General features: G+C 36.7%; 1 protein-coding gene, 1 long non-coding RNA gene and 2 other non-coding genes across 5 annotated transcripts; 1 reads left to right on the forward strand and 3 right to left on the reverse strand.

The window, feature by feature from the left end:
- On the forward strand, positions 1–26835 carry larp7 (La ribonucleoprotein domain family member 7). Of its 2 annotated transcripts, none has more exons than XM_031901326.1 (13): positions 1–104; positions 3571–3783; positions 11304–11404; positions 11507–11590; positions 12886–13050; positions 13148–13271; positions 15001–15369; positions 15674–15812; positions 22808–22962; positions 23110–23210; positions 24011–24170; positions 25148–25239; positions 25435–26835. In XM_031901326.1, the coding sequence occupies exons 2-13, from the start codon at positions 3576–3578 to the stop codon at positions 25513–25515; spliced, it is 1779 nt and encodes a 592-aa protein (XP_031757186.1). In that variant the 5' UTR covers positions 1–104; positions 3571–3575; the 3' UTR covers positions 25516–26835.
- On the reverse strand, positions 15503–19866 carry LOC108648251. Its single transcript, XR_001925003.2, has 3 exons — positions 18696–19866; positions 17528–17828; positions 15503–16337 (listed from the first exon to the last, which is right to left on the reverse strand). It is a non-coding gene; the product is annotated as an uncharacterized LOC108648251 (long non-coding RNA).
- Positions 16968–17030, reverse strand: mir367 (microRNA mir-367). The gene has a single exon (NR_049624.1). It is a non-coding gene; the product is annotated as a microRNA mir-367 (primary transcript).
- On the reverse strand, positions 17267–17335 carry mir302 (microRNA mir-302). Its single transcript, NR_049622.1, has one exon. It is a non-coding gene; the product is annotated as a microRNA mir-302 (primary transcript).
- Positions 26836–26863: the final 28 nt, after the last annotated feature.

The following is a 26863-nucleotide window of genomic DNA, read 5'->3' on the forward strand; positions in this document are numbered from 1 at the left end:
TTGATCTGGAAATTTTATGTGTCGCTCGGCTGATGACGTGAAGCTCATCCACTGCGTGTTTCTATACCTAAATCCCGAATGACATGCGAAGTTATCCGGAGCTGGTAATGTAGTGGCGTGTGCTTGTTCTCTATATTGTTGGCAATGCTGCTATCGTGAAATAAGCGATTGTTGGGGTTACTTGGTGCACATGGGTTAGCAATAGGATAAAGTGTAGGCTGGGCGCCCCACATTCACTGGGTCCTCCAACCAAACATTGTTTTGTGCATAATGTATGAAAATGTCATTCTAAACAACTTTTTCTTGTCCATTTATTAACAATTCTCACTGAGTAGCAAAAGTGAGCTGATTATAATAGACCTAGGGGTATATTTATCATGCTGTGTAAAAAGTGGAGTAAACCATTACCAGTGATGTTGCTCATAGCAGCCAGTCAGATGCTTTGGTTTTATAATAGTTGAAATCTAATTGCTGATTGGTTGCCCTGGGCAACATCACTGGTAATCCTTTACTCCACTTTTTACACAGCATGATAAATATACCCCCTGGAGAAGAAATGACGGCTACAGAGTTATAAATGTATAATCAGAGAACAAAAGAGGATTAAAGAAATACTGCTTTCAATTGTAATTACATAAAAAAAAAACTTGATATATGTTGGAAATTTGCCTGCAATTGCATTTTCTGTCATTGTGCAAGAACACTTTTTAAAAAATATATGGATGATATTTTCTTTAAGAATGGCCTTACCCATACTGTTTCAGTCTTTCTTACTTAACACATTGCTATGAATTATAATTTTTACCTGCAAAGTTATGGCAGCCATACAAACTGTACAGGTGCAGTCTACATATAGCAGTATTTCTTAGATAAACCATGGTAAATATGTACACCGCCACTGATGGGAATGTTTAAAATGAGAACCTCTAAAGACTGGAGTACACCAAGGGGTATATTTATCATGCCACTGAAGGTGCCCAAGCAAAATCTACATTTAGGGCAGGAGGAGGTAGAATTTCTATTGTTTCTACCTCCATATCTGACAATTCAGCACTGAACATCAGTGGAGGGTGGGAACGATCTTTCCTGCACGTAAGATCGTTATTGCTACGTGTATAGCCACCTTAATAGCAACTATTAACCTACAAATTTCAGATCTGTTAATTTGTAAAACTAAGAGGGATGAGAACCACCAAAAATATGTTTTGATGACGTGTTTTTAATTTGTAACTTTTCTAAATATCCAGAATGCCTTGTCAAGAATGATCTCTGGCGAGTCTAATTCCAGTTGCACAGTATATGTCCTTTAGATTTTGAAGAGAAGTAGACGGTGGATAACTCTTGGAGAACAAAATTAATGTTGCAATATTTGATTGGCTTCTCTCTTGAAAAAGAAAATATTCCTAGCTAAAGTTATTTATTATTGTATATACAAAGTAAACAAGGTCTGTGTGACAATAAAAATATTTTTCACTTCATTCTATTAGAAGTTCAAACCATTGTACCTTTGACAGCAAACTACCTGTGAACAATTCATGATGGTGCACAGTTAAAAACTATGTTTCAGGAGATCCTTCAAAGTGATGTCAGACTTGCTGCTTGTAGCATCCACTTTCTGCTGCTTTTAGTTTTCTGGTAAATCAAGCAGGAAACAGCCCCAGTCACACAGTGGATGTCATTCAAGTTCATTTTGCACTTTGACCATTCTACTTAACATGTAAATCTAATTTCAATATGCACTGAAGCAAATCTGCACACAATGCAAGGCCTTTATTGAGCAGGGAGGAGCATAGTATCAGACTGATATTAGTTTCAATGAAGTAAAGAGACTTGATTCAAGTAAATATGTTTTGTTTCTTAGCAGTGTTTGAGGAACAAATAAAAATAAAAACTCACGTTTCACAATGTAATAGTCTTCATTAGACCGTTATCGCATTGCAAACCTTAATTGTGCATAGCACACTTTAAAGGCATGCCTAAAGGTGGTGTAATCTTTTGGAGCAAAAATAACTTTTTCAGTAAGGAGTCTTATTGTATACATTGCGCACTGGTGCAAACTAGAGTCCTGCACAGAACCAAGTTTTGAGACCTGGACCTGCAACCCAAACCCACATTTTAACCTTCTTGGACCTGCCATTCAATCCGACCTGCAACTGCCTTATCCACAACCCAATCCAAAGTGCTGTTGCTGCAAACCAGAAGCAACATCATCAGAATGGGAAGGGGTAAAACATGTTTAGAGTAAAACATAATAGATAAAAGATAATATAAGATACGCAATCTAGAATAGTAACCTGTCCCTGTGTCTGAAAATCCAACCTGCAGAATACTGCTTTTTTTTGTGGATAACCATTAATACTGACTTGCTGCAGGACTCTACTACAAATGACAATATTTGCAGTCTTTCTTCACTGGTGGAAGTGGTCACTGAGCAGTTTTTGAGTTCATAAAAGCTATATTAAATTCACACAAAGAAAATTTGTTTGTGCAAAGGTATACATTTTTTTTTATTACATTTCACTTCTTGCCTTCTATTTATTTTGCCTTTAATGGAGTCACAAACTGGAGGAATAGCATATATAGAAAAAAACACATCTATTTTAATCTGTTTTAATTCCTATAATTGTGAGCTACTCTATTGCTTGCACTCTCATATATAATCCATTGACAGAGTTTTACAAATCAACACTTTGTAGTGTGCTGACACCACAGTTAGCAATTCCACAGGCATTTACTCCATGCTGACAGTCTGTGACACTTTCCTGAAAAGCATTGCTGTCAATGTGAATGACTTGAAACTGTACCAGCAGCCTAATGCAGTCTATGAAGATACCTGTATATCTACACAATTCATTATGTTCAGAGACATATGCATTTGTCTTATTCCTAAATCACCACTAGGGGTCCTATATACAATGATTGTTGTTGTCCTAGCCTATGTGAATTTTCTGTTATAACAAGCAAAATGGTGTGCTTCAATTCTTATGCTGATATCCAGTTAATCAGAGAGAGTATTTTCTGAATATTCTGTTACACTGAAGTTAAACCTTGCTTATATGTAGCTTTTATTTTCCATTAAAGTGACACTACTGGCATAGTAGCATTTTATCACAATATTCAAGTGGGTGTTGTTTGGTCAGTGAACCCAGTAACCAAATAATTTTATCATTTTAAGCGTGAGACTGGAAATGGGAAGACTAGACAAGCAAATGGTCACAGATCATAGAAAAAGGCCAAATGCAAAATGACTCGGTGTAACTGCCTATGTGATACTGGTTTAGCTTAATGTTTAGCTTCAAACTTTGTATTCCATTCTACATTTTTAAATGTACTCATGTGTGCAGGCTATTTATATATTGCACAGCAAGCCATATGTTGTTCCGTTTGATGTTAGTCTTACCACACTTCTTGGCAAATATAAAAAGAGGAATTTTGCTACTTTATCAGTATAGCACCTTTTTAATATTAGTTTTGTGCTAATTATAATGAAGTCACATTATCATTCAGCATGTTGAGGTTCCCTACAATCCTTTAAATATGCAATTACTTTATTTTTTTTCCCGTGTTTAGAGAAGATGACTGCGATTGAAACTGACACCCCAAGCAATAAAGTCAAAGAAGATGAGAGTACTGATTTGAGAAAAGACCGTGAAAAAAAGAAACGGTCACGAGTAAAGCAGTTGCTTGCTGACATTGCTAAGCAAGTGGATTTCTGGTTTGGTGATGTCAATCTGCACAAGGATCGATTTCTGAGGGAACAGATTGAGAAGACCAGAGATGGCTGTGAGTACTTTGTGTTATTCCTGTTTCCTTTTTGTGCCATATCACTTTACTCTTACACTTTGGTATAAGTAGCTAAAATCATATTCCTAAGTGCTACTACATGCTGTAGTGTCCCCAAACAACATCTATAGGATAGGAGATAGAAAACCTTCCTGAAGCACTGGAGCTCCTTAACATATTTAAAAATGAGCTTTTATTTCTTCATAAAAAGCCATCCTACATACATGAGTCAATTTCATATAAAGTCAACACACATGTATAACAGTGATCTGCATTCCTCACAATAAAGATTTCAATAAAGTGTAATGCTTAAACATGTATTAACTGTTGAAGTGAAACAACAATAGGCCATGAAAAGTCCACTATACAAATACATATCACCAAAACATGCTCCAAAGTATGGCTATCCATTTAGGATAATGTCAGTGGCTTTTTTTCAGGAACTATTGCCTGTCAAATGCTGACATAAGCGCTTGTCAAGCAATTGCAATGTTTGTGGATTTCATGTACTTTAACCTTTTTATAGCCATAGGACGTAGATTCTACGTCCTAGGTACCAAGGGACCAAAGTGCCATAGAACGTAGAATCTACGTCCTACAGCACTAACGGGTTTACAAGCGCTGCGCTCGCTTTTAAAGCAGTGCAGCGCTTGTAAAGCCTGCACAACCCCCTAGGCAACGAGCGAATGAAGACATACTCCCGATCCGGTCCCCCAGCGCCGCCGATCTGGTCCCTCAGCCAATGACAGCAGTGGACACGCATTGATGACGTGTCCACTGCTGTCCCTTTAATTGTCGCCGCCCCCGCCGTCGCCTCTTCACTCTGCTGCCACGTGAGACTGATGGAGCCCCCCTGCTGCCTTCCTGCTGGATTGGTCGCCCTGATCGCCTGCCTGCATTGTGTAAGCTGAACTACAACTCTCTAACCACTGTTTATTTTGCTTATTTCTATCTCAACTGTCTAAAATTTTTTTTTTTTTTCCCATTTCTTCTTCTATCTTTGTCATTATTACACTTTTACACACATACACACTTATTTACAACTTTCCCAAGCACACACAGACACTTACACACACACTTACACTTAAACTTTTTTTTTTTTTTTTTTTTTTTTCCTTTTCTTTTCTTTCTTTCTTTGCTTTCTTTGGCAGTCTTTTTTTTTTACTAAAACTTTATTTCTGATCTTGCTCTATAATTATCTGATTTATTTGGTTGCATTTTAGTGTTTTTTTTGCATTTTCATAATTGATTTCTGTTTTTGAATTAATCTATTGCACTGTAACTTTTTTATTGCTATTGGGTGCTGAATTTGCAGTGACATTGGTGGATCCAGGGCTCTGACCACCGATTTCATTGCAATAATTGTTCTTCTGTTGGTTTGAGTGGTTTTTATTTGAATTTACTGATTTTATGGTGTTTTATCTTTGCATTGTTCTTTATTGTGTATTTAGTGCCCCAAAAAGGTTGCTTTAGCAGTGACATTGGTGGATCCAGGGCTCTGACCACCGATTTCATTGCAATTATTGTTCTTTGATTGCTTTTAGTGGTTTTATTCCATTTTAACTTCATTTGATTTCAGTTGTTCTAGAAAGGTCCAGAGGTGCTAAGATTGTTCTGGTAGTTTCTATTGCCAAGGGTTAGGCTGATGCCACACATGACGTAGGGCTGATTTTTTCAGCAAGTGGAAAAACGCTTGCCGAAAATTCAGCCCTACGCCTGCTACTTGTGCCTGCACCCGAATGAATGGAATACGCTCGGGTGCAGGCACATGTAGCCGATATACGCATGAAAACGCGAGACTTTGCATTCTCACGCGTTTTCATGCGTATATCGGCTACATGTGCCTGCACCCGAGCGTATTCCTTTCATTCGGGTGCAGGCAAAAAAAAAGGGGTGCATAGAGTGCAGCCCCAATATTATGCATTTTCAGGTTTGGCGGCCATGTACTTATGTGCACCCATACATATGGGGTATCGTTTTATTCAGGGGAACTTGCAGATTGATGGTTAGTAAGTTTTTGGTAGTTGCCATGGAGATTTTGGGGAGAAATCTAGGTTTGTATCTGGTTTTTCCTTGATTTCTGACCAAAGCGCTGACTTCTGCAAGGGACTGCGGCCACAATTTTCCATGTAGAAAGAGAAGAGTGGTGTCTTTGAATAGCTGAAGCTGTGCACTTTTCATAAATATATAGTTTGCGGGGGTTATTTCACAGGTAGGGGGGTGTTTAGACTAAATAACTGCAGGTAGAGCACATAGAGCACAGACCCCCCTTATGCATTGCCCCTGTTTGGGGGCATTTGGTGGCCACGTCTTTATGTGCACCCATACATATGGGGTATCGTTTTATTCAGGGGAACTTGCAAATTGAGGTTTAGTAAGTTTTTGGTAGTTGCCATGGAGATTTTGGGGAGAAATCTAGGTTTGTATCTGGTTTTTCCTTGATTTCTGACCAAAATCTAGGTTTGTATCTGGTTTTTCCTTAATTTCTGACCAAAGCGCTGACTTCTGCAAGGGACTGCGGCCACAATTTTCCATGTAGAAAGAGAAGAGTGGTGCTGAAGGTGTGCACTTTTCGTAAATATATAGATTGTGGGGGTTATTTCACAGGTAGGGGAGGTTAACACTGAAAAACTGCAGGTAGTGCACATAGAGCGCAGCCCCCAAAATTTCAACTGAAATTGCCCTTATGCATTGCCCTTGTTTTGGGGCATTTGGTGGCCACGTCTTTATGTGCACCCATACATATGGGGTATCGTTTTATTCAGGGGAACTTGCAAATTGAGGTTTAGTAAGTTTTTGGTAGTTGCCATGGAGATTTTGGGGAGAAATCTAGGTTTGTATCTGGTTTTTCCTTAATTTCTGACCAAAGCGCTGACTTCTGCAAGGGACTGCAGCCACAATTTTCCATGTAGAAAGAGAAGAGTGGTGTCTCTGAATAGCTGAAGGTGTGCACTTTTCAGAAATATATAGTTTGTGGGGGTTATTTCACAGGTAGGGGGGGTTAACACTGAAAAACTGCAGGAAGTGCACATAGAGCGCAGCCGCCACATTTTTAGCTGTAATTGCCCTTGTGCATTGCCCCTGCTTTGGAGTGTTTGGTGCCCATGTCTTTATGTGCACCCATACATATGGGGCATCATTTTATTCAGGAGAAGTTTGTCTTTCAAATTTGCCTTTGTTAGAAAATTTTTATGAGATTTTTTTTTGTCAAATCCACATTTGATCATGCGTCCAAGTTTACGTTTTAGAAAAAAAAAAAATGTCATAAAAAGTTCCAAATTTCACAATGCACTGACAAAAGGTATTTGGCTTTTGAGTGAAAACTACTTTGCACCTAGAAACCTGAAGGTCTGTAGTTTCTAAAGATACCAAACATGAGGGGATATTTTAGATTTACATATAAGTTATGCTGCATCAACTGTTACAAGCGCTTTTCCGCTTTGTTCTGGTGTGATATTGTACTAAGTATTGCTTTAGTTTGGGGGTTACTTCTGGACAGGAACTGTGGGGTACCACCACATATTTGGTATCGTTGGACTTGGGAGTATCAGGGCTTTTACAAACAATAAAAAAAAGTGTGTAAAATTAACTTTTCTATGAAAAAAACCTCAAAATATACATAAATTTTTCATAATTTTTTTTTTTTTTTTACATATTTCACCCAAAATACACATCATATCTCCAGAAAAGTTATAAAATTTGGTATGTATGTCGAAGCCCAATTAGTGACGAAAAAAACGATATATAATTTCCCTAGTTTCATGGAGGTTTTCCTACCAAAAAACATTGTTAAAGTGAATGAGTACAAAATGCTTAAAAAACGTCTGGCACTGGGGGGAACCGAAATGACGAATTCGGCTGGCATTTAAAGGGTTAACAGGGTGGTTAACCTTTAAGTTAACTTTTTAATATGTTTATAGAATGTACTATTTCTAGAAACTTTGCAGTTGGTCATCATTCTTCATTTTTTATAATTCTTGAATTATTTGTCTTCCTCTTCATCTTGACAGCTTTCAAATTGGGTCACTGACCCCAGCAGCCAAAAATTATTGCTCTGTGGGGCAACAATTCTTACCTTTCTATTCAGTCCCTCTCCTTTTTATATTCCAGCCTCTCCTTAAAACCACTGCCTGGTTGCTAAGGTAACCAAGACCCTAGCAACCAGATAGCTGCTGGAGAGCTGAGGAACAAAAAAGTAAATAACTGAAAAAATAAAACCACTTGCAAATTTTCTCAAATGAAACCAAATGCAAATAGTCTCAATATCAATGTGTGTTATAATACAAGTTAATTTAAAGGCAAACAACCCCTTTAATGCCATGTTTTTGGGCTACTGCAAAATGGCATGACGTAAGTGCCCGAAACAGCCACAAGTGCTAATACCCTTATAAGTAGCTGTTTTGGTGCGTCATTACCATTAAAAACATATAGTGCTAAATTATACATTGCCACATTTTGTAGCAATGATTGCCAATATTGTACATTGTGTTATTACATGTGGCAATGCACATGACAATGCTTCAGTTGGTATAATGTTGTTTGGTTTGTGGCAAAGGTTGGTGGAAGAGTATAAGGACAAATGGGTAATTTAGAAACAGGACTGGCTGATATACATGCATAAAAAGGCTCTTTTTTTTTTTTTTGCACAGGTGGTTTAACCCTGCTTATGTGTTACATAGCCCTAAAGCCTATGACACTTCATTAAAATATGTGGGAAGTTTTTTTTTTTTTTATTTGCCTTCTAGTAAGAAAACATGCAATACAGTTTTGCTTTTTAGGCATAACCCACCAATTTAGCCCTGAGATGATGTTAGTAATAGTTGTATTTCTTCTCAGACTGGCCTTTTCTGTTTTAACAATGCAGCCCCAGGAACTATCTTCCATTAAAAAGACCCACCACCGATGTATTGTGTACCTTTGAAAATAAATGGCATGCTACAATTTCCTGGAATTTAACCTTTTCTGATCTCGAAGCCACATGCCTATACATTTAGGCTATTGATGAAGACAGAAAAAAGTAAAGCATTTCCTCTCCTTATCCTGCAAAAAATAGGTTGTTTTTGTTTCACAGTTTGAAGGGAATGTGTAAGCCCAACATAAGAGGCAAATGTCATGGCATCTAATGTAAATCTGGCAAAATGAGACCCTGCACGGTGATGATTTAGGGATGCAGAGGGATCAGATAGTTACTCTCTTCCTGTATCTTTTACTTTGTCTCCATTTTCATATGCTCTTATATTGAATGTGGGCCACTCATAAAATCGGTTAACATTTGTATACCTGTCAGCTTTTCTTGAGTGCAATTAAAAAAATTCTGTGGCAGATTTAATGTTTATATGTTGTATACAACCAACAGTAACCTTACCACAAACATATGGTTTGCTTTTGTTTTGCTTTTTATGTTTTACAAGCATTGTCATTGTGTGTGGGAAACATTAAAACAAATTCTTGCATTCCTGATTATAGCCTACTGACACAGTGAGGTTGTAGCCCCAGTAAGATCCATCCTTTTTATCCCACCTTCCACCTAACGAGCTAAATACAGAAATATAAATATTGAAGGCAAAGCAGTGTGTGAACTCTTTCATTCTCAAGTCAGTGGGGGTGTTTTTTTCCTGTGCCTTTTGGCAGAATTGTAGGCTCATGTTGGGAAGGTTCATCAAAATGTGCAATTCTAATTAGGTTTCTTCAGGGCAAAGTGGTTGTTGTGTTGTCTGTGTTTCAGGTTTAGAATGCATGCAGGGATTTTAGTATTTAAATCCAGAACATAGTAGTAAACAAAAGGCATTACAAATAATGAATATATACAAGATTTATTGGTCTTAGTTTTTTTAGTCTGTCCGTTGTTTGATGGAAATGCTCCAAAATGCCATGTTTGAAGACAGAGACACTGGGCAACTAATAAGTGGTGCCCAAATGCCCATTTGCTTCAAAAATTGTTTGGGTACGTCATTTTAGAGTAAGGTTACCAGAGCATGTGAAGGGGCACAGTTCTGTGCATTTAAAATTAATTATAATTGTTGCGGCCCCATAACTTGACTTTTATAGAAGTGCCCGTGATCATTCTAGTCAGCTATTTTATACTATAACCATTCCAGGGGGTCTATAATATCACTAGTTATATTCTAATGTTCTCCCAGAAACTCTTCAGGTTTTTCTCCCTTTGGTTAGTGCTTGAATCATTATTTTGGCCTGTGGACCAGGAGTGGAGTGTCTGTGCCAACATTTCTTTATTTCTACTGACTTAAGCTGGCCATACACGCACCAATAATATTGTATGAAACCCCGTTTTGTGCGATATTCGGTGTGTGTATGGCAAGTCGGCGAGGTGACCGATATCGCAGGAGGCTGCTGATATCGGTCTACTCGCCGATCGTGTGGGTTAAAAGATTTTGATCGGGCGCCATAGAAGGCTCCTGAGCAAAATCTGCCTTCAGAGCTGAATCGGCAGAAGGAGGTAGAAATCCTATTGTTTCTACCTCCATATCTGGCGTTTCAGCCCTGAACGTTAGTGGCCGATTGGAACGATCTTTCGTGCGACCATTGGTCGAAAGACTGAAAATCGTCACGTGTGTGGCCACCTTAACTCTGAACTGCTTTTACAGTTCATGCTAATGTCTACATGTTACCAAGTCAGTAGGTTTGACCCAGTTGTGTTACTTACAACTAACTTAGTGAAAGTTCCTAGCCATATTTGTTTAAAATGTGCCTTAATAGTAAATTATGAATTGCTTAATTTTGCATTCCTGGGAGATCCTCAGCTGACGGCCTAAGCAACAAATTGAGCATTTTCCATTCATGTAAATGGCAAGTGGTAGTAGCAGGCGGTGATGTTTTTTTTTTTTACAGCCGCAGACCTAACTCTTTTGAGAGGGTGAATTTTGTAATAGCTGTTGTATGATAAGGGTAAGAAACCCTGGTTGACAAAATTACATATATTAATCGTAAAGGTATAGATGCATTTAATATTACTAGTGCCTGTATGTGTTACCAGGATAGCACTATGGTTATGGACACTAGATTGTGTTGTTTCATGATCCTCTATACTGCATAGCTGAATGGTGACAACACACATGGCAATAAACTGTGAACTGACATTTTATGTGGTAGGGCTAACACACTGACTGAAAATATAAAGCATTTTATATTCTAATCAGCACATGTGTGCGTAGCTTAAAATACAAATATAAATCAATATGGAAAGTGTTTTATAACATACCCCAAGATATATTTAAATATTCCCAAATATATGATATACTTCACCGGTCAACAGTGACCTTATAAGGCATAGTGGCAGGAACTCTGCTATGACAAATATATACCCTCATCCATAAATAAAGGTTTATTTGTGATATAATACGTTTTGATAAGCTCTTGATACATTCATAAACACCCTTATTATATTTATTTTTTTATTGAATGATTTCTTTTAAACTAAACTTTTTACACAGTAAGAAATAGAGCTACTTCCAAATATGCAAGTTGTAATTTTTCTTTTTTTCTTTCCTTTTTCTTCTCAGACATTGATATATCACTGCTGGCCTCATTTAACAAGATGAAAAAAATAACAACAGACTCAAAGCTAATAGCAAGAGCAGTAAAGAATTCATCTGTTGTGGAGGTGAGTTACAACATTCATTTTGTAACTAATGTAAATGATAAAAGAAATTTAAAAATAGATTCCATTATTAACAAAAAAATGAACAACTCGTGTGACTTTCAGATAAATTTGAGCGGTACAAAAATAAGGAGACGTTTTCCTCTTGGAGAGAAACCACAAGATGTGGACAGTCGCACAGTGTATGTGGTAAGAAATATCTTTTAAAACTTTTGCTGTATTCTTGCTGCAGTCAGTGTGTAGCAACTTAAAGGAGAAAGAAAGGCAAAGTCACTTGGGGGTGCCAAAATATTAGGCACCCCTAAGTGACTTAAATCGCCTACCTTTTACCCCAGGCTGGTGCCCCTGTTCAGAGAGAACAGCACCAGCCTGGGGTAGCTGCTGCGCTTCCTTCTTCCTCTTTCTCGTGCGTGCTCATGCGCAGTAGAGTGAAAAGCCGAACTTTAACAGAAAAGTTGGCTTTTCACTCTACTGCGCATGCGTCGACCGCTGGCATTTTAGGAAAAGGAAGCAGGAAGGAGGAAGCGCTCCACTACAGGTACCCCGGGCTGGTGCTGTTTTCTTCGAACAGGGGCACTAGCCCGGGCTACAAGGTAAAGTCACTTGGGGGTGCCTAACATTTTGGCACCCCCAAGTGACTTTGCCTTTCCTTCTCCTTTAAAAAGCCAGTCACTTAGTGGAGTACACTGCTTCATGCAAAAAAAAAAAAAAGTACGACTGTAAAATATTAAATAGCCCACCCATTAAAGGAGACATATTGTGTGAAAAACAAAAGCATGCCAGTGCATTATAATCTTTTAAATGGAAAAGGAATGTGCTTAAAAAGTAGTGTTTTTAGGTTAATTTATTGAAAATGTTTGCAAAATCCAACTAGTCCTGCCCATATGTCCCACTTTCTGCTGGCTACTTTCTCAGGCTGTGCAAAGGGAGCCAGTGACACTTAGCACACTCTGGGCTGTGATTGGCTGTTTGTCTCCTACTGTGCTTCTGGCAGGGACTGTTGGAACACGCCTGCCACTCATTTCAAACATGGGCAGGAGCCATAACCGTTCTATGGGGAGCTCCAATAAAGGGGACATTTTTAAATATAAAATTTCATTTTTAGCCTAGATTAAAAACTGTGCCATATATTATTTATTATTGCCTACAAGATCAGAATGGTTTTTAGTTATGCTATACGTCTCCTATAAGACATTTGTTACATTTGGTATGTACCCACATATTTATTGTTGAAATAATATATACCCAATAAATATACCCATCACTGTTGCCTGCCATTGAGTTTAATGTTGGCCACCTGTGACAAGTGCACATCTTTGGGACAAATTCTGTCTGTACACAGCTGGAGGTTAATATTAAAGTCAATGGCAAATGGCACAGTTGTAGTGCCATTATCCTTTTAGCCCTTTTATTTTTTAAAATACATTTCATACCAAAAATAAATGTCTTTAATTATATATTTCCTTTATTCCTCTGTTTGTTAGGAGCTGTTACCTAAAAATGTTACCCACAGCTGGATTGAGCGGGTGTTTGGTAAATATGGCATGGTAGTCTATGTTAGCATCCCACGATACAAATCGACAGGAGATCCTAAAGGATTCGCATTTATAGAGTTTGAAACTCAAGAGCAAGCGGCTAAAGCAATAGAGGTAATCTTGATTTAACATTTTTGTAACGCATATCTTCTGTAAAGATAACTAGATATGACCACTTTGACTGCTTTTATTCTTTTGCTGAACTGATTAGGTTTTAAATAATCCACCTGAAGAAGCACCAAGAAAAGCAGGGATGTTTCCTAAAACAGTGAAAAATAAACACCTTCCACCTGTAGAAGTAACAGAGCACAGCATAACAGAGGGCTGTGGTACTGGTAAGAGTTGTTTTTAAACTAAGCAAAAATATTAACTAGTGTCTTCTAGAAAAATAAATTTTCCCTTGAAATGGGACTTTATGACTAATGTAGCTAATTCTCAAGATACACTGGGCCCGATTCACTAAAGTGCGATAAAACGTGCGCTATTTATAGCGTGCGGTAAAAATGTTATCGCGTCTTAATTTTCGCGACTTTTCACACTATTCACCATAAGCATACTTGCGCTATTTTACGCGCGGTATTTCATCCAATATTTTTGTTGCGATAAATAGCGTGCGCGGTATTTTTCGCATGCGCTAATTGTCGCGACATTAAGCACGCGACAATCGGCAGCATAAAATTGGCGACATTTTGCCCTGGGAAAGCACAGAGTGCTAGAGAGGTGCTGTATAAATGTTTATTTGCAAAAAAAAAAAAACCCCAAAAAACAATAAAAATATAAGTAAGAAAAAAAAAAGAAGTGCTAGAGTTATCACACTCGGCAGAAAATACACTACATACTAATTAACGCAAGTTGTTGCCCGCGACTATAATTTTTTGAAGCCTTTGCCAATTTTTGGACGTGCAGGGAATTTTTGCGTGGCGAATTTTTTTATGCATTTTGCCATTGGCGGATTGTTTTGCGAAACACATGAAAAAATTTGCTGCTTAAAAATTCGCCGCACGTGCAAAAATTTGCTGCGAATCCATGCCTGGCGAAACATTTCATCACTTGTAGCCGCATATGAACGCACACCATGTTAGCCATACACGCCAATACTTTCGTAAAATTACTGTATTAAAAATTACCATTTCCTTGCAAACTGGCGGCTGCGTCACTCTAGGGGAAACACATACTTGAATAAATAGCACTGCAAAGTCCATATTTTATTGGCAAAAGCTAATTTACTGTACTTTTCTATAATTATTATAACTAGTAATGTATTTTGTGCGACTAAAGATTTACCGCTATTGTACTGTATAATATCGCGACAACATATTCACCGCTATAGTACTGTATATTTTGGCGACAACATATTCACCGCTATAGTACTGTATATTTTGGCGACTAAATATTCACCGCTATAGTACTGTATATTTTGGCGACTAAATATTCACCGCTATAGTACTGTATATTTTGGCGACTAAATTTTTACCACTATTGTACTGTATATTTTGGCGACTAAATTGTTACCACTATTGTACTGTATAATAGTAGCGAAATTCCATACATGCCAAGACTTTAGTAAAATTGAGTAAAAAGACACATATTTGAATAAATAACACTGTAAGTCCATATTTTATTGGCAAAAACTCATTTACTGTACTTTTCTAAATTTTTTCGCCTGCCTGTAGTAGGTGTTAATTTTCGCATAGCCGAATGCAATATTTAGCTCGCCTAAGTTATAGTGAATCATGCGATCGTATTCTTTTCAGCGTGGAAATTAACGCATGCGTTAAAACTAGTGCAAAAAATACCGCATGCGAAAATGGCGACTTAACGCACGTGATAATACTATGGTGAATCGTGCGCTAATTATCGCGACTTATTTAACGCAAAAAAGCGTGCGATAATTTTTATTGCACTTTAGTGAATCGGGCCCTATATCTTATGCCTGTAATAGAAATAATATACCCTGTAGGGTAAAATACAATTTAATGATTTTATCTGTACATTAGTACAGGTGATATATCCAAATTAACCGAGCCAGCCAAGTAAATTCCCCTTGTTTATTATTTCCAGAAGAAAAGAAAAAGAAGAAGAAAAAGAAATCCAAGGCAAGAAAAGACAGTGTCGAAAAGGCAGAGGAGGATACTAAAGAGCAAGATATGGACATAATTTCTGAAGGCGTCCCTAAGAGACGCAAGACTGTATCTGAGAGCTCAGTACCTGATGTACAGGAAGCTGATAAGCAGACTGCCAAAAAGGAAAAAAAGAAAAAAGAGCGAGCAGAGAGTTTTGATCAGTCTGAGAAAGTCAGGCAAGGCAAAAGAAAGTGTAGCAGCTCAGAGGAACATGACTGCTCTTCTGCTAAGCAGAAGAAAAGTGATACTAAAGACCTGCCTCAGGATGAGAAGCCAATGGTAACTCAAGAAGTATTACAAGAATGTAAAGGTATTGTCTCCACAGATCTGTTGCCCAAGTTTATCCTTTTTGTCTATTCTATAATATGTATACAGTCAGACTATAAAATAAATATATCTTATCTATAGTAGTCAGGTATTTGCTTTCATTTTCTAGCTCCTAAAATAATACTACTCAAAACTAAATACTGGTTGGCTGCTATAAGGCAACAGCAAATACACTTGATGCATGGCACTTAGCATCTATGTAAGATAATAAGCTCTCAAGTGTTATATAATAATTATAGTATAGTATGGTATGTTATGGTTTCTGCATCTTATTGTTCATGAAACAGAGCTCTCTACAGAAGAAGAAAAGGATGCAGTGGATAAGAAAGAAATATCAGTGCCAAAAGTAAAAAGGAAGCGGAAGAAGAAGCATAAAGAGAGACACCGAGTTGGAGAAGAGGTTATACCTCTGAGAGTACTTTCAAAGTAAGTCCTTTCACTGTGCATTTAAACACAGTTTTCAGATGTGGAAATATGTTTGTGTTTGGTTATGAGAGGTATTTGCAAAAGCAGTTTTGTATTAAGCATTTTAATAAAAAAAACAAAATATCTAGGCCTACTAGACTTCACTAGTTAAAGGGGCAGTATATACCCTTTTGCCTACTTTTTTTTTTTTTTTTTTGCAAAACAGTCTTTGTAATTTTTTCTTTTTTACTAAATCCCCTATAATTAGCTAGCTAGTTCAACTAGAGATAATGAGCTCTATATAAACAAACTACCCCCACACTCCTTTTTGCCTTGTTTAGCTAAAGTAACTAAAACCATACATTTTATATATAAAACATATATCATTATTTTGCATGCTTGCATTTGGTTGAGTAGTTTTGTCCTCTTGCTCAACTATTTGAGTGCAGCTTGGGCAAACAGTCCTTGGAACTTATTGGATCACAGTTGGCCTTCCTGGACAGAAATTTAGATCTGATGATTCTTCTTGGTGCATGGTATGAGGCACTAGCAGATCCAAAAATAAGAAGAACACCAGATCTGCTTTTATACATGCTCAGCCAAATAAAGCAGATTATGGTACTGGCACAAAGGGAAATAAGCCACTACCGCGGGCTACTAATCTCCTCAAAATGCATTCTCACCTGCAATAATGAGAGGAAACTTTTGGCCGACTTCAATAAACGAAGTGCTGCTTATGTCTTTTTGCAGGCAATTTTACATTATTGCCAGTGGGAAAACATTTTGGGCAGTATTGAAGATTTATCGCGGGTGACTAATCTCTCCATTTACCAGTACCCTAAATGTTAATTACCATCCATGTAGATAGACAGACAGGGAGATAACTACCTTTTTCAACCAGATAACACCACCTGCTAATTAATTATAAGAAAAATAAAAAGGTTGCTACTTTTTTTTTTTTTTTTACATTTTTGGTATTTATGCATATAAAAATAGTGTTTAAGATTTTTTTTTTTTTTTTTAAAAATACTTATTTTTTCTAAAAACTTATATGTTAAGATATATTTAAGTATGTATTTTTAAAGATACAAAACAGTCATTTGTATGTTGGTATACAGATGAACTTAACATCCACTGGTAGAAAGTGAGTTTGTATAGCTGGCACTCTGCAGGCAGTCACCATTGCTACAGTGCAATTCTAGACAATATAGCACAGAGTTTGCACATAGGCAACAGTAACTGCACACCTACAGCGCAGTCCTATTACATGTTGTCCATCAGATATGCCGGATCAGAAATATAGCTTAATAGCTGGAACAAGTACATAATGAGAAGTCATATATGCCAAAACGTGAAGCACTTACTACTCTCTTATTAGCATGTGCCTCATGTTGTCAGCAGAAGTGGCTCCTTTTCTCTAAACACAAATAAGCCATAAATGTGTTAAACTTTAAAGTTACATTAAGGACTCCCCACCACTAAAACATTGGAGCACTTACCCTTTTTAAAGACATAGAAAGTACACCAATGTTAAAGTAGTGGGGGATTCTTCCTCTTCCATAAAAAAATGTTTAATGGACCATTTAGAAAATTGGTTTTAGAGAATAAGTAACCTAGCAAAATCCTTTTAACAGCATAGAGTATGTATGTATATCTTTATATAGAGTACATTACTTGGGCTATTGCACAATTATCTATGTAGGCATTTATCTGGGCAGCTAGTGTTTTATACTTACAATCTAAATGCATATTGAAGAAATTCTGTAAAACGCAGAAAAAGATCACCAGCACTTGGTCTAACCCAGGCTGTAGTGGTGACCAGCTGCTACAAACTCCATGAAGAATAAACTTCCATGCTGAAGAAATTTCATGTTCCTAGGCAATAGTAGAATTGCAGTTTCTGTATCTGGTGGCTGGAACTTCTTTCACCAAAACATTGAAGCACTTACAGCAGTACATGGGAAAAAGTCCCTCAATGTTTAAGTGTAAGGAGATCCTTGGTGATATTTGACTGAAGTTTCTGCTTCATCTTATCATCTGTAAGAGAGTAAAGAATACTGAATCTTAAACAAGTTAAACCTGGTTATAATGAATTCAGGCTTCTGTCATGTAGTACCCCAATGTTTACATAAATGCTATTACTGTTCACTTTTTCCTGGCCTATTTCATTACACAGATAATATTTTCAAGAATATGAATTACAATATATGCTTAGGGCCATGTTCACAGAGGAAAATACTTCAATCAAGCTGCAAATCCTGGCTCCTAGTTTCCTTCATGTATTAAAATACCAAATGACTCATATCCGAGTCAGTCGTATGAGAGTTTCTGGCCAGATTGCATTTGATGAAAAACAAATAGGCCATGGAACAACATTGTAAACATCTGGAACTGAATTTTGAAATTTCAGATCTGTCCATATACTTTTATTGGATGGAGTTTTTTTTTTATTTACTGTTTGTTTTTAAGTATTTGTAAAGCATTGTGTTGTGAGATATACATGTTGCCAGGGTTTTGTTTTTTGGGGGGGTAAGTTAAAAAATGATCTTTTGTGCACACTTTTTTTAAAACTGCATCTTTTAAAAATAAGTACAAAAAATGTTTGAGTTTTCAAACACACACAATTCTTTATCTGTGCCACAATTTTTAATGAATTGGACTCAAATCAAAATTTGTCTGGGCTCACAGCTTAAAGGGAGCAATACATGTGGCAAAGGTGGGGATTTGCCAAAAGTACAGAAATCCTGGATTCCAAAATATGCCTCAGCAGTTTTAAAATGCATCTTAGAAATGTAAAACATAGTTTTGTTGTAGTGTGGGCCTAATTTGTTAGTTATTGTATTCAAAATTGAAGAATTTAAAAAGTATAATAATAAAAAATAAAAGATCTGTCATATTACTCACCTGAGTTTCTGTTCTGGAGCTGGATTTCTTCCCACACCTTCTGCTTCCCTGCCTTGAATTTTATACTCTTCCTTATCTCTTGAATGAATCAGCTCTTGAGGAACTTTCTAAGTAGCCTTTGTCATTGTAATGTAGATGTATATGCAAAATGTAGAATTCGGGGGTGGATCCTTGAACCATTTGTCCCATTTATTTGGTTTAACCAGGGGATATCCTAATCATTAACCCCACTAATGCCACAGAGGCTTTTGCAGGCATTTTTGCAGAGCATTTGGGTCTTCTAAAAGACCTAGAAGGGTTAAAGGTCTCTAAGAGGCTTGCATTTTGTTTTCCTGAGGCAAATGTACACAGCAATAATCCTTCCCACGCACTAAAAACCATTGTGTTTAAAATGAGCTGGGTTGTGGCCACATACTATATTTAGTTTGCATTTAGGTTCCTAAAGTCCCAGAATCCATTTAAAAAGTGAACTAAATTTAAATTTGAATGATTTCTATTTCAATACTATTTTCCTTTTTCCCCTCTTAACTTTGCGAAGTGTAATCCTTGGTTCTATAATGTTCTGTGAATATGTTACAATATAGATTTCCTAAACTGGATATCCCTGTTTAATATGTGGCTTAAAAAATAAAACGGTGATTCTGAAGGACCCTGAAATGTGTGTTCCAGCACAGATTTGAAATTGAATGGCATGAAACTTTATAAACCTTTCTTTCCATATCCTCTTTAATCCAAGTGCTTAAGTCACTTATAATAAATAAGCAATGCAAGTCTATTTACGATTTCATCAACAAAAAGAGACCTAGCATAATCTAATACCAGTTAGAAGGCCTATGCATCGTGGCACTGTCAGTAAATTTTGAGTGTTGTTAGTAAATATGAACTGTAACATGCACATTACAAGATTCTGCCTAGCCACGTTTGTAACATCCTGTACCCTAATGTGCTGTTACAGAGTTGGTTATGCTATAAGCCTGTAATCTGACCATACATAATGCTAAAGAGACATAACCACACTCCTCCCCACTCTGTTATTCTACAGATGCAACTATGTGTCATAATGCCTGTCTACTCTCCCCTCTGGCCCCCAGGTTTATAATCTTCTGTAGTTGTGCTATGGGGCTTTGCTGATTGCCTCCTTTTCCTGTGGCCAGTTTTGTGCTCTTGAAAAGACCCTACTGACTGCATTCACTCTAAAGCATTTTACTCCTTTTATTCGCTCCATTCGTTTGCTCCTCCTTATATCTTAGAATGTTCCTGCCACGTCGCTATTCATTTGCTAAAACTTTGTGGTTTTTCCCTCCCCCCTTTTAATTTCCCTTACCTTATTTCCCCTCTTTAGTTAATAGGTCCTGTGTATATAAAAATGTTTGTTACCTTATAACCCAGAAAAGCTTGGGAATGGTGGGAATACCATTATTTTAATCGTTTGGATTGGATTTTCCCCTCTGCTATTGGTGAATGTTAAACATTTTACTAAGGGCAAGATTGTCTTAATATTATATCCGTATATCACATTAAATTGAGATTCAATACATTTCACTGAAATTCTAAATAACTGTTTTTTTACATGATAACATGTAAAACATTTTTACAAACAAAAATCCCATTCAGCTCTCATTGGAATTTGCATCTTATATTGTTTTTATTTGAAAATGACTCCTCCAAGTTAGGTATATTTTTAAATGGTTGAGATTAACTTCTAGTTATGCAGAATTGAAGCTCTTAATCTCAAAGGTCAGTGTGCAGATTACCATAGTGTACATGAGCTCTTTCCCAATATACACCGTATTTTTTTTTTTTTTTTAAAGAATTGTTTCTGAACCAGTTTGTGGCAGCTCAAGCCAATACCTCTGGCAACAAAAGAGGTTGAAGGGGCTAATTAAATGCGACTAGGCTTGATAGATTAACTCCATTAACTCTTTCTTACACCTATTGTTTTAACATTCCTTTGTCTCCCATTGCATGCATTGTAACAAATGCTGTCCTGGTGAAAATAATACATTTACATACATCTGCTTTTGTTACAAGAAGAAGCCTCCTTGTATATAGTGGCATGGGAATAATAATAGCTAGTTATGAATAATGCAATTAAATTATAATTTAGCAAAGTCTGCATAAATCAAAATTTGCCTTACATTTATGGCACCAATCCAAAAAAATATAAGCATGGGAGAAACCAATCATGTCTTTTTAAACAATCCAGAATATGTTTGTTATAATAATAAGCAGGCACATGGCTTAGACCAATCACAGAGGAGGTGATTAAAGTGATGTAAAGTTAACGATTCAAGGTATTGACTTTTTTTTTATACTCATTTTTGGGACCGTGTTTTTTTTTTTTTTTTTTAATCAGAATTTTGTGAAAAAGAACTGACTTTGGTCAAGGTTGAAATTAAAAAAAAAAAAAAATGTCTGCCTCTAAGACTTTCTGTGCACACTAAAATGCCCTCCAATAGCTGTTTTGTTTAAACATTGCACAGAGTGTCTTAAGCTAATGCCACACTTAGGGGCTGATTCATCAAAGTACGAGTTCGAATTCCAAAATGGGTAAAATTTGAATTAGATACGATAATTTTGTGATGATCGCAAATATCATCAAAATGCTTACAAAAAAACCATACTAATCACGATAATATTGTATTGGCGATCCGAAAGTCACAAAATTTTCATATCCGAACTATCGTAAATGGTGGGAAAACCTTTCCGACTTTGATCCTTCTGTGCATGATTTTGGAAGCCTCCCATAGGACCCAATGGCACTCTGCAGCTCCAACCCGGCCCAAGGAAAGTCCCGATACCGAAGCTTGAATGAATCAGAAACTTTCGTACTCGGCGCGGCAATATGATTTTGTCACAAATTTTGTTGCAAAGTATGAAAGAGTTAGAAAATATCCGAAAAAGTCGCAGAAAATACGCACAGTATGAACAAATCTGATTTTTTTTTTTTTGTATTTTGTACCTATCATACTTTAATAAATCGTCCCCTTAGCGTAGGTAGCGTATTCTCTGCAAGGTGAAAAACTGTTGCCACAAATATGCTACATACACTTAAAAATCCTCCTACCTGTGCCTGCACCCGAAAGAATTGAGTACACTCAGGTGCAGGCACATGTAGCCGATATCCACTGAAAATGCAAAGTCTCACGTTTTTTTAGCAGATATCGGCTGCATGTGTCTGCATCTGAATGTATTCAATGCTATCAGGTGCAGGCACAGGTAGGAGGATTTTCAAGCGTAGGTAGCGTATTCTTGGCATGCCGAAAATATGCTACTTACGCTATGGGGTTCGATTGAGTCCGAAAGCTAAAAATTCATATTTTTTTATAAGTTTTAGAACTGTGCGTATTTTCTACGATATTTTCACTAATTTCCGCAATTTTTTCATGCTTTGCATCAATTTGTGCGTCAAAATCGTATTTGTCACAACGAGTACGAAAGTTTTGGAATTCATTCAAGCTTCGGTATCGTGACTTTCCTATATATAAATAATTACCAGAAGGGTGGCACTCCGCTTTATTTGTATAACCAGGTGCACTGTAAAAACATAACACATCATTCAAAAACAACCAGCAACACTGGGATTTCTATGCAAATCAAAAAAATATAGTTAAACGTGCATATACAGCCACCAGGGAGGACCAAAACGTCATGGCTGTATATGCAATATATATTTGAAGGGAAAATAAGTATTGAACAAGTCAACGTTTTTCTCAGTAAATATATTTCTAATGGGGCTGTTGACCTGAAGTTTACACCAGATATCGGTAACAACCGAAGTAATCCAGGACTGATCAACAGTTACCACAAACATTTAGTTGCAGTTATTGCGGCACAAGGGGCTCACACCAAATACTGAGAGCACAGTTCACTTACATTTGCCCGCAGATATGTTACTGGATAATTTTTTTCAATAAATACCTGATCAAATATAATAATTTTTGTTTAGTTTGTTTAACTAGGTTTCTTTATCTACTTTTAGGAAATCAGATCATAAAATCAGGTCATATTCACTTAAAAATATAGGAAATTTGAAAGGGTTCACTTTAGACAATCACTGTATATACTGCTGGGTTTTTTTTTTTATGACACTAAATTATTCTCCTCTCCAGGACAGAATGGTTGGTCCTGAAGGCCGAATATTTAACACTGCAGCGAGCCAGCATGGCCTCTCTTAAGAAATCAATGAGTGAAATGAATCACATCTCTGAGGAGGAAATGCAAACACAACCATCCATGCAAAGCTTTGATATTAAGAATGGAAAAGGTATAAATAAATAAATAACTATGTGCTTATAATTATAATGGTTTTTCTTTAACTTGACAAATATGTAGATTAATTCAATTATCTATTTATCTACCAAAATGTTTTCTTATAATTATATAACTCTTTCCATTTCATATTTGGATTTAGTGGAGACTGTAAAGAATGAACCACTGGGACCACAGTTTGTGTGTGGTGTTATAGGGAAAATCACAAGTTCAGATCCTCTTCAGGGACGCAAATATGTTAAGGTAAATTGTCTGTGTTTCTCTTATCCTAATAATCTACCATCCTGCCTGGGAGCGCTGTCTCTTCACTCTGTTGGTACTGCTGGGTGCATATAATTATTCACTGCATTCCTGCAAAGAATAACACCTAAAACTTTATGCTACAGAAACAAGCAACACTTTATTTTGTCTTGACAATACAGGCTATAGATACTAGGTACACTTTTTTTTCTTTTTTATTAGTTTCCTACGATAAAGGTCTTCTACTGGGAGTGACTGATCTGTAAATGATTTCCCACTGGCTATAATGTAAATTGCCGGTTGGAAAACATGTGGCAATTGTTTTGTTTTTTTTCCCCTCATGTGGCATTATCCTTAGGAAAAGTATGGATACAAATGCTGTAAATCATGTTTGATCCTCTTTAAAAAAAAAATGTGTGCACTAAATAATTCCTGAAATTTGATAAGGGAACATTATTTGGTTTAATTGGATGATATCTTATATGGAAGTATTTCATAGTAAATAAATAAAATAAATAAAATCTACATTCATTCATTCTTTCATTTAGAAATTGTGTTAGTGTCCTGGGAAGTTCTGATCTATGAAACTTGTTGGGTGACATTGGTCACTTACAGAAACACTGAGTTGCTCTGCACCCACAATTCCCACCCAGTTTGGTACAATGCAGGGTGACTACTAGCAAATCTTGCTGATATTACTTAGAAGCAACTCTCACCCTTGCCCCACTGTCCTATACTGTATGTGTCTGTATGAGCATGTGTTGATGTTTGTAAATATAATAAATTACTTTCTCTTTTAACAGGATGCATTTTCAGGAGTGTGCGAAGTGGTCTATGTGGACATGCTGGAAGGTGATACAGAATGCCATGTACGGTTTAAATCTCCTGAAGATGCACAGACTGCAGTAAAAACTCGCTCTGATTTGCAAGGCAAACACAATTGGAAGCTACAAATTCTCGCAGGTAAGACTGCCTTTGGATCTAACTAGTACCTTCAGCCATAGGACACACTGGTCTGGTATAATGCATTTGGTGTAGATATAGATTGTGATTCTGCCAGCCAAGGTTGTGAGTGTTGTTTTATTTTGTCTGTCACCGTAAAGCTTAAAAGATTCCATTCCTGAGACAATAAGTACCTGAATGACATTCCTTTTTGTATGCGCTATTATCATTTCCTATAGATGGCCCCTGCCTTTTGTTCGTGACAGCACAGGAATGTATTTGTAACTGTACTTTTTCAGCAAACACTTGGAAAGGCCACCGTCCTAGCTCCTAATTGTTTATAAATGACCTGGTCATTGCTTTTGAAACTAGTTGTTAAAGTGTTAGCTCCCCAAATTAGCATGTGAAGGAATGCAAGGGAAGGAAGAGCAGCAGAGAGTGAATAACATTTTTACCTCTCGGATCTATCCTATTATGCTGCTGGTCTTTTTCTATTACAGTAACTGTTTGCTCTTTTGCACAAGCTCATTACTTCTCACAGAAAAAAAATAGGCTGTAGCTCTGATTAGGAAGATACTGGATAGATCCAGACCATGAACCACTGGATGTTTGAACAAGCTAAGATGTGGAAAGTTGGCCAATAAAGGCACACATCCACAGATTGTTTTGAGCAGTTGGGGGTCGGAAATCTTTAGAAGAAAGAGTACTAGAAATGGGGTAAACCTTCAGATCACATGCTGATAGACCAAAATAGAGGGGACCTTGTCAGTGCAAACTGAAATGCCTTTGAACCAATAATATCTGGAGGCTTAGTTCCCCTTTCATACATCGCTGCACATTGTTGAGGTTTTTAGTTCTTAAGAATAACCAATTATTTTACTTTTATGTGGACTTTTCTTTCTATCACTGATTTATCTGTTAAAAAAAAGTTTATTGAGCAACTAAACACAATGTTGGCAGTTAGGCATCAAGGTACTTTTTTCCTTCTGCATAAATAGGTGACAATGAACAACGGTATTGGCAGAAGATTTTGGTGGACAGGCAGGCAAAACTTAACCGGCCCCGGGAAAAGAAACGTGGCACTGAAAAGGTAATTTGATCTGCTTGTTATTTATTGGCTAAAAATATATTTTGTTTTATCTGTTATTTTCCCATAAATATACATTACAATATGTGGCTATATTTGGTAAATCGAACAGTCAAATGCATATTTTTCCCAATGTCACTTGTGGATTTGGGTTAATTTGCTGTTTGCTATAAGTATGATATGTTCTTATTTCTCCAGCTCATTGCCAAAGCTGAGAAGATGAGACTGGCTAAAACACAGGAAGCGAGCAAGCACATAAGATTCAGTGATGGCTTCTGAAAATACTGGGGTTGTACTTCCACTTGTTTTTTTTTTTTTTTGTTTTTTTTTTATTGCTTATGGTTGTGCTGGCACATCTCACACACAACGTTCCTGCTGATAATTACATCAGGCTCATAAGAGCTCCATATTGGATTTTCTCATGGAGCTGTTAATATTGGGCCAGCTTAGTGGGGGAAAAAAACCTGATCATCTGCATCCTTCCAGCTTTTGCTGACAATTGGTCCTAACATCACTTTTAGTACATTATCCAGTATGCTCGGGACCAAGAGGATTCCGGATAAAGGGGTCTTCCCGTAATTTGGATCTCCATACTAAAGAAAAAATAATTTAAACAATAATTAAACCCAATAGGGTTGTTTTACACCCAATAAGGGTTAATTATATCTTAGTTGGGATCAAGTACAAGGTACTGTCTTATTATTACAGAGAAAAAAGAAATCAATTTTAAAAATATGAATTATTTGATTAAAATGGAGTCTACGGGAGACAGGCTTTCCATAATTAGAAGCTTTCTGGATAATGGGTTTCCGAATAACGAATCCCATACCTGTATTCAGTTCTTGTACCCACTGGAGGGCTATAGTTGGGGAATCCATATACAGCAGATTTCAAATGTTTTTTCTGTTGTTGGCTTTTAGTTATGAGACATAAGCACAGGCTTACATTCAAAGGGATTCTGTCATAAGAATTCCATACAACATATTTCATTCATAAGGTTTAAAAAGTGTGTTTTTCATTTTTAAGAGATGCAGCTTTTATTCTTTTATATTTAATGGAAATGACACACAGGACTACTTTAGGTGCAGTAAGTTCTTTAGTAGCCTAGTAGTGAGTAAAGCATCTTGCTTTAGCCCTAAAGTTAGCCTAAACATTCAGTGATTTTATTTGCTCTATTGTAGATCAGTTTTCTTACATATGATCTATACTGTTGGCTTTAAAAGACTGTAAACGATAGGGCTGTACAGGAGTCTAAATTTCCCAGGAGGTAACTGGAGCCATGGATACACAAAATATCCTATCATTGTTAGATACGTTTCACCTACAAAACCTTATTCATATAAGAGGGATGTATTTCTTTTTTGCATTCACATGTTAATGACGTGATCCTTTGAGCCAATGGCAAAGACAATTAAGTTGTGCCCGCTTGCCCCTACCCTACTTGGACCCCTTAGGTGTAAATCAGAGGCTTGGGTTTCTTTTTTCCCTACAGCTGAATAAAGAAAATTATTTTAAGTTTTTTTTTGATAATTTTTTTGTACCTCTATCAGAAATTGAATATATTGTACATTTGTTAACAATAAAGTTCCCTACATGCTATGTGTGATCTTATCATTATATGCTATAT

The sequence above is a fragment of the Xenopus tropicalis genome, chromosome 1 (assembly GCF_000004195.4).
Source record: "Xenopus tropicalis strain Nigerian chromosome 1, UCB_Xtro_10.0, whole genome shotgun sequence".
Lineage (NCBI taxonomy): Eukaryota > Metazoa > Chordata > Amphibia > Anura > Pipidae > Xenopus > Xenopus tropicalis.

Excerpts from the sequence above, each read along its gene's own strand:
- larp7 (XM_031901326.1), top strand. The coding sequence starts at position 3,576 with ATGACTGCGATTGAAACTGACACCCCAAGCAATAAAGTCAAAGAAGAT. Across the intron at positions 22,963-23,109 it reads TGATATTAAGAATGGAAAAG|TGGAGACTGTAAAGAATGAA; the intron begins GTATAAATAAAT and ends ATTTGGATTTAG. Across the intron at positions 25,240-25,434 it reads AGAAACGTGGCACTGAAAAG|CTCATTGCCAAAGCTGAGAA; the intron begins GTAATTTGATCT and ends TTATTTCTCCAG.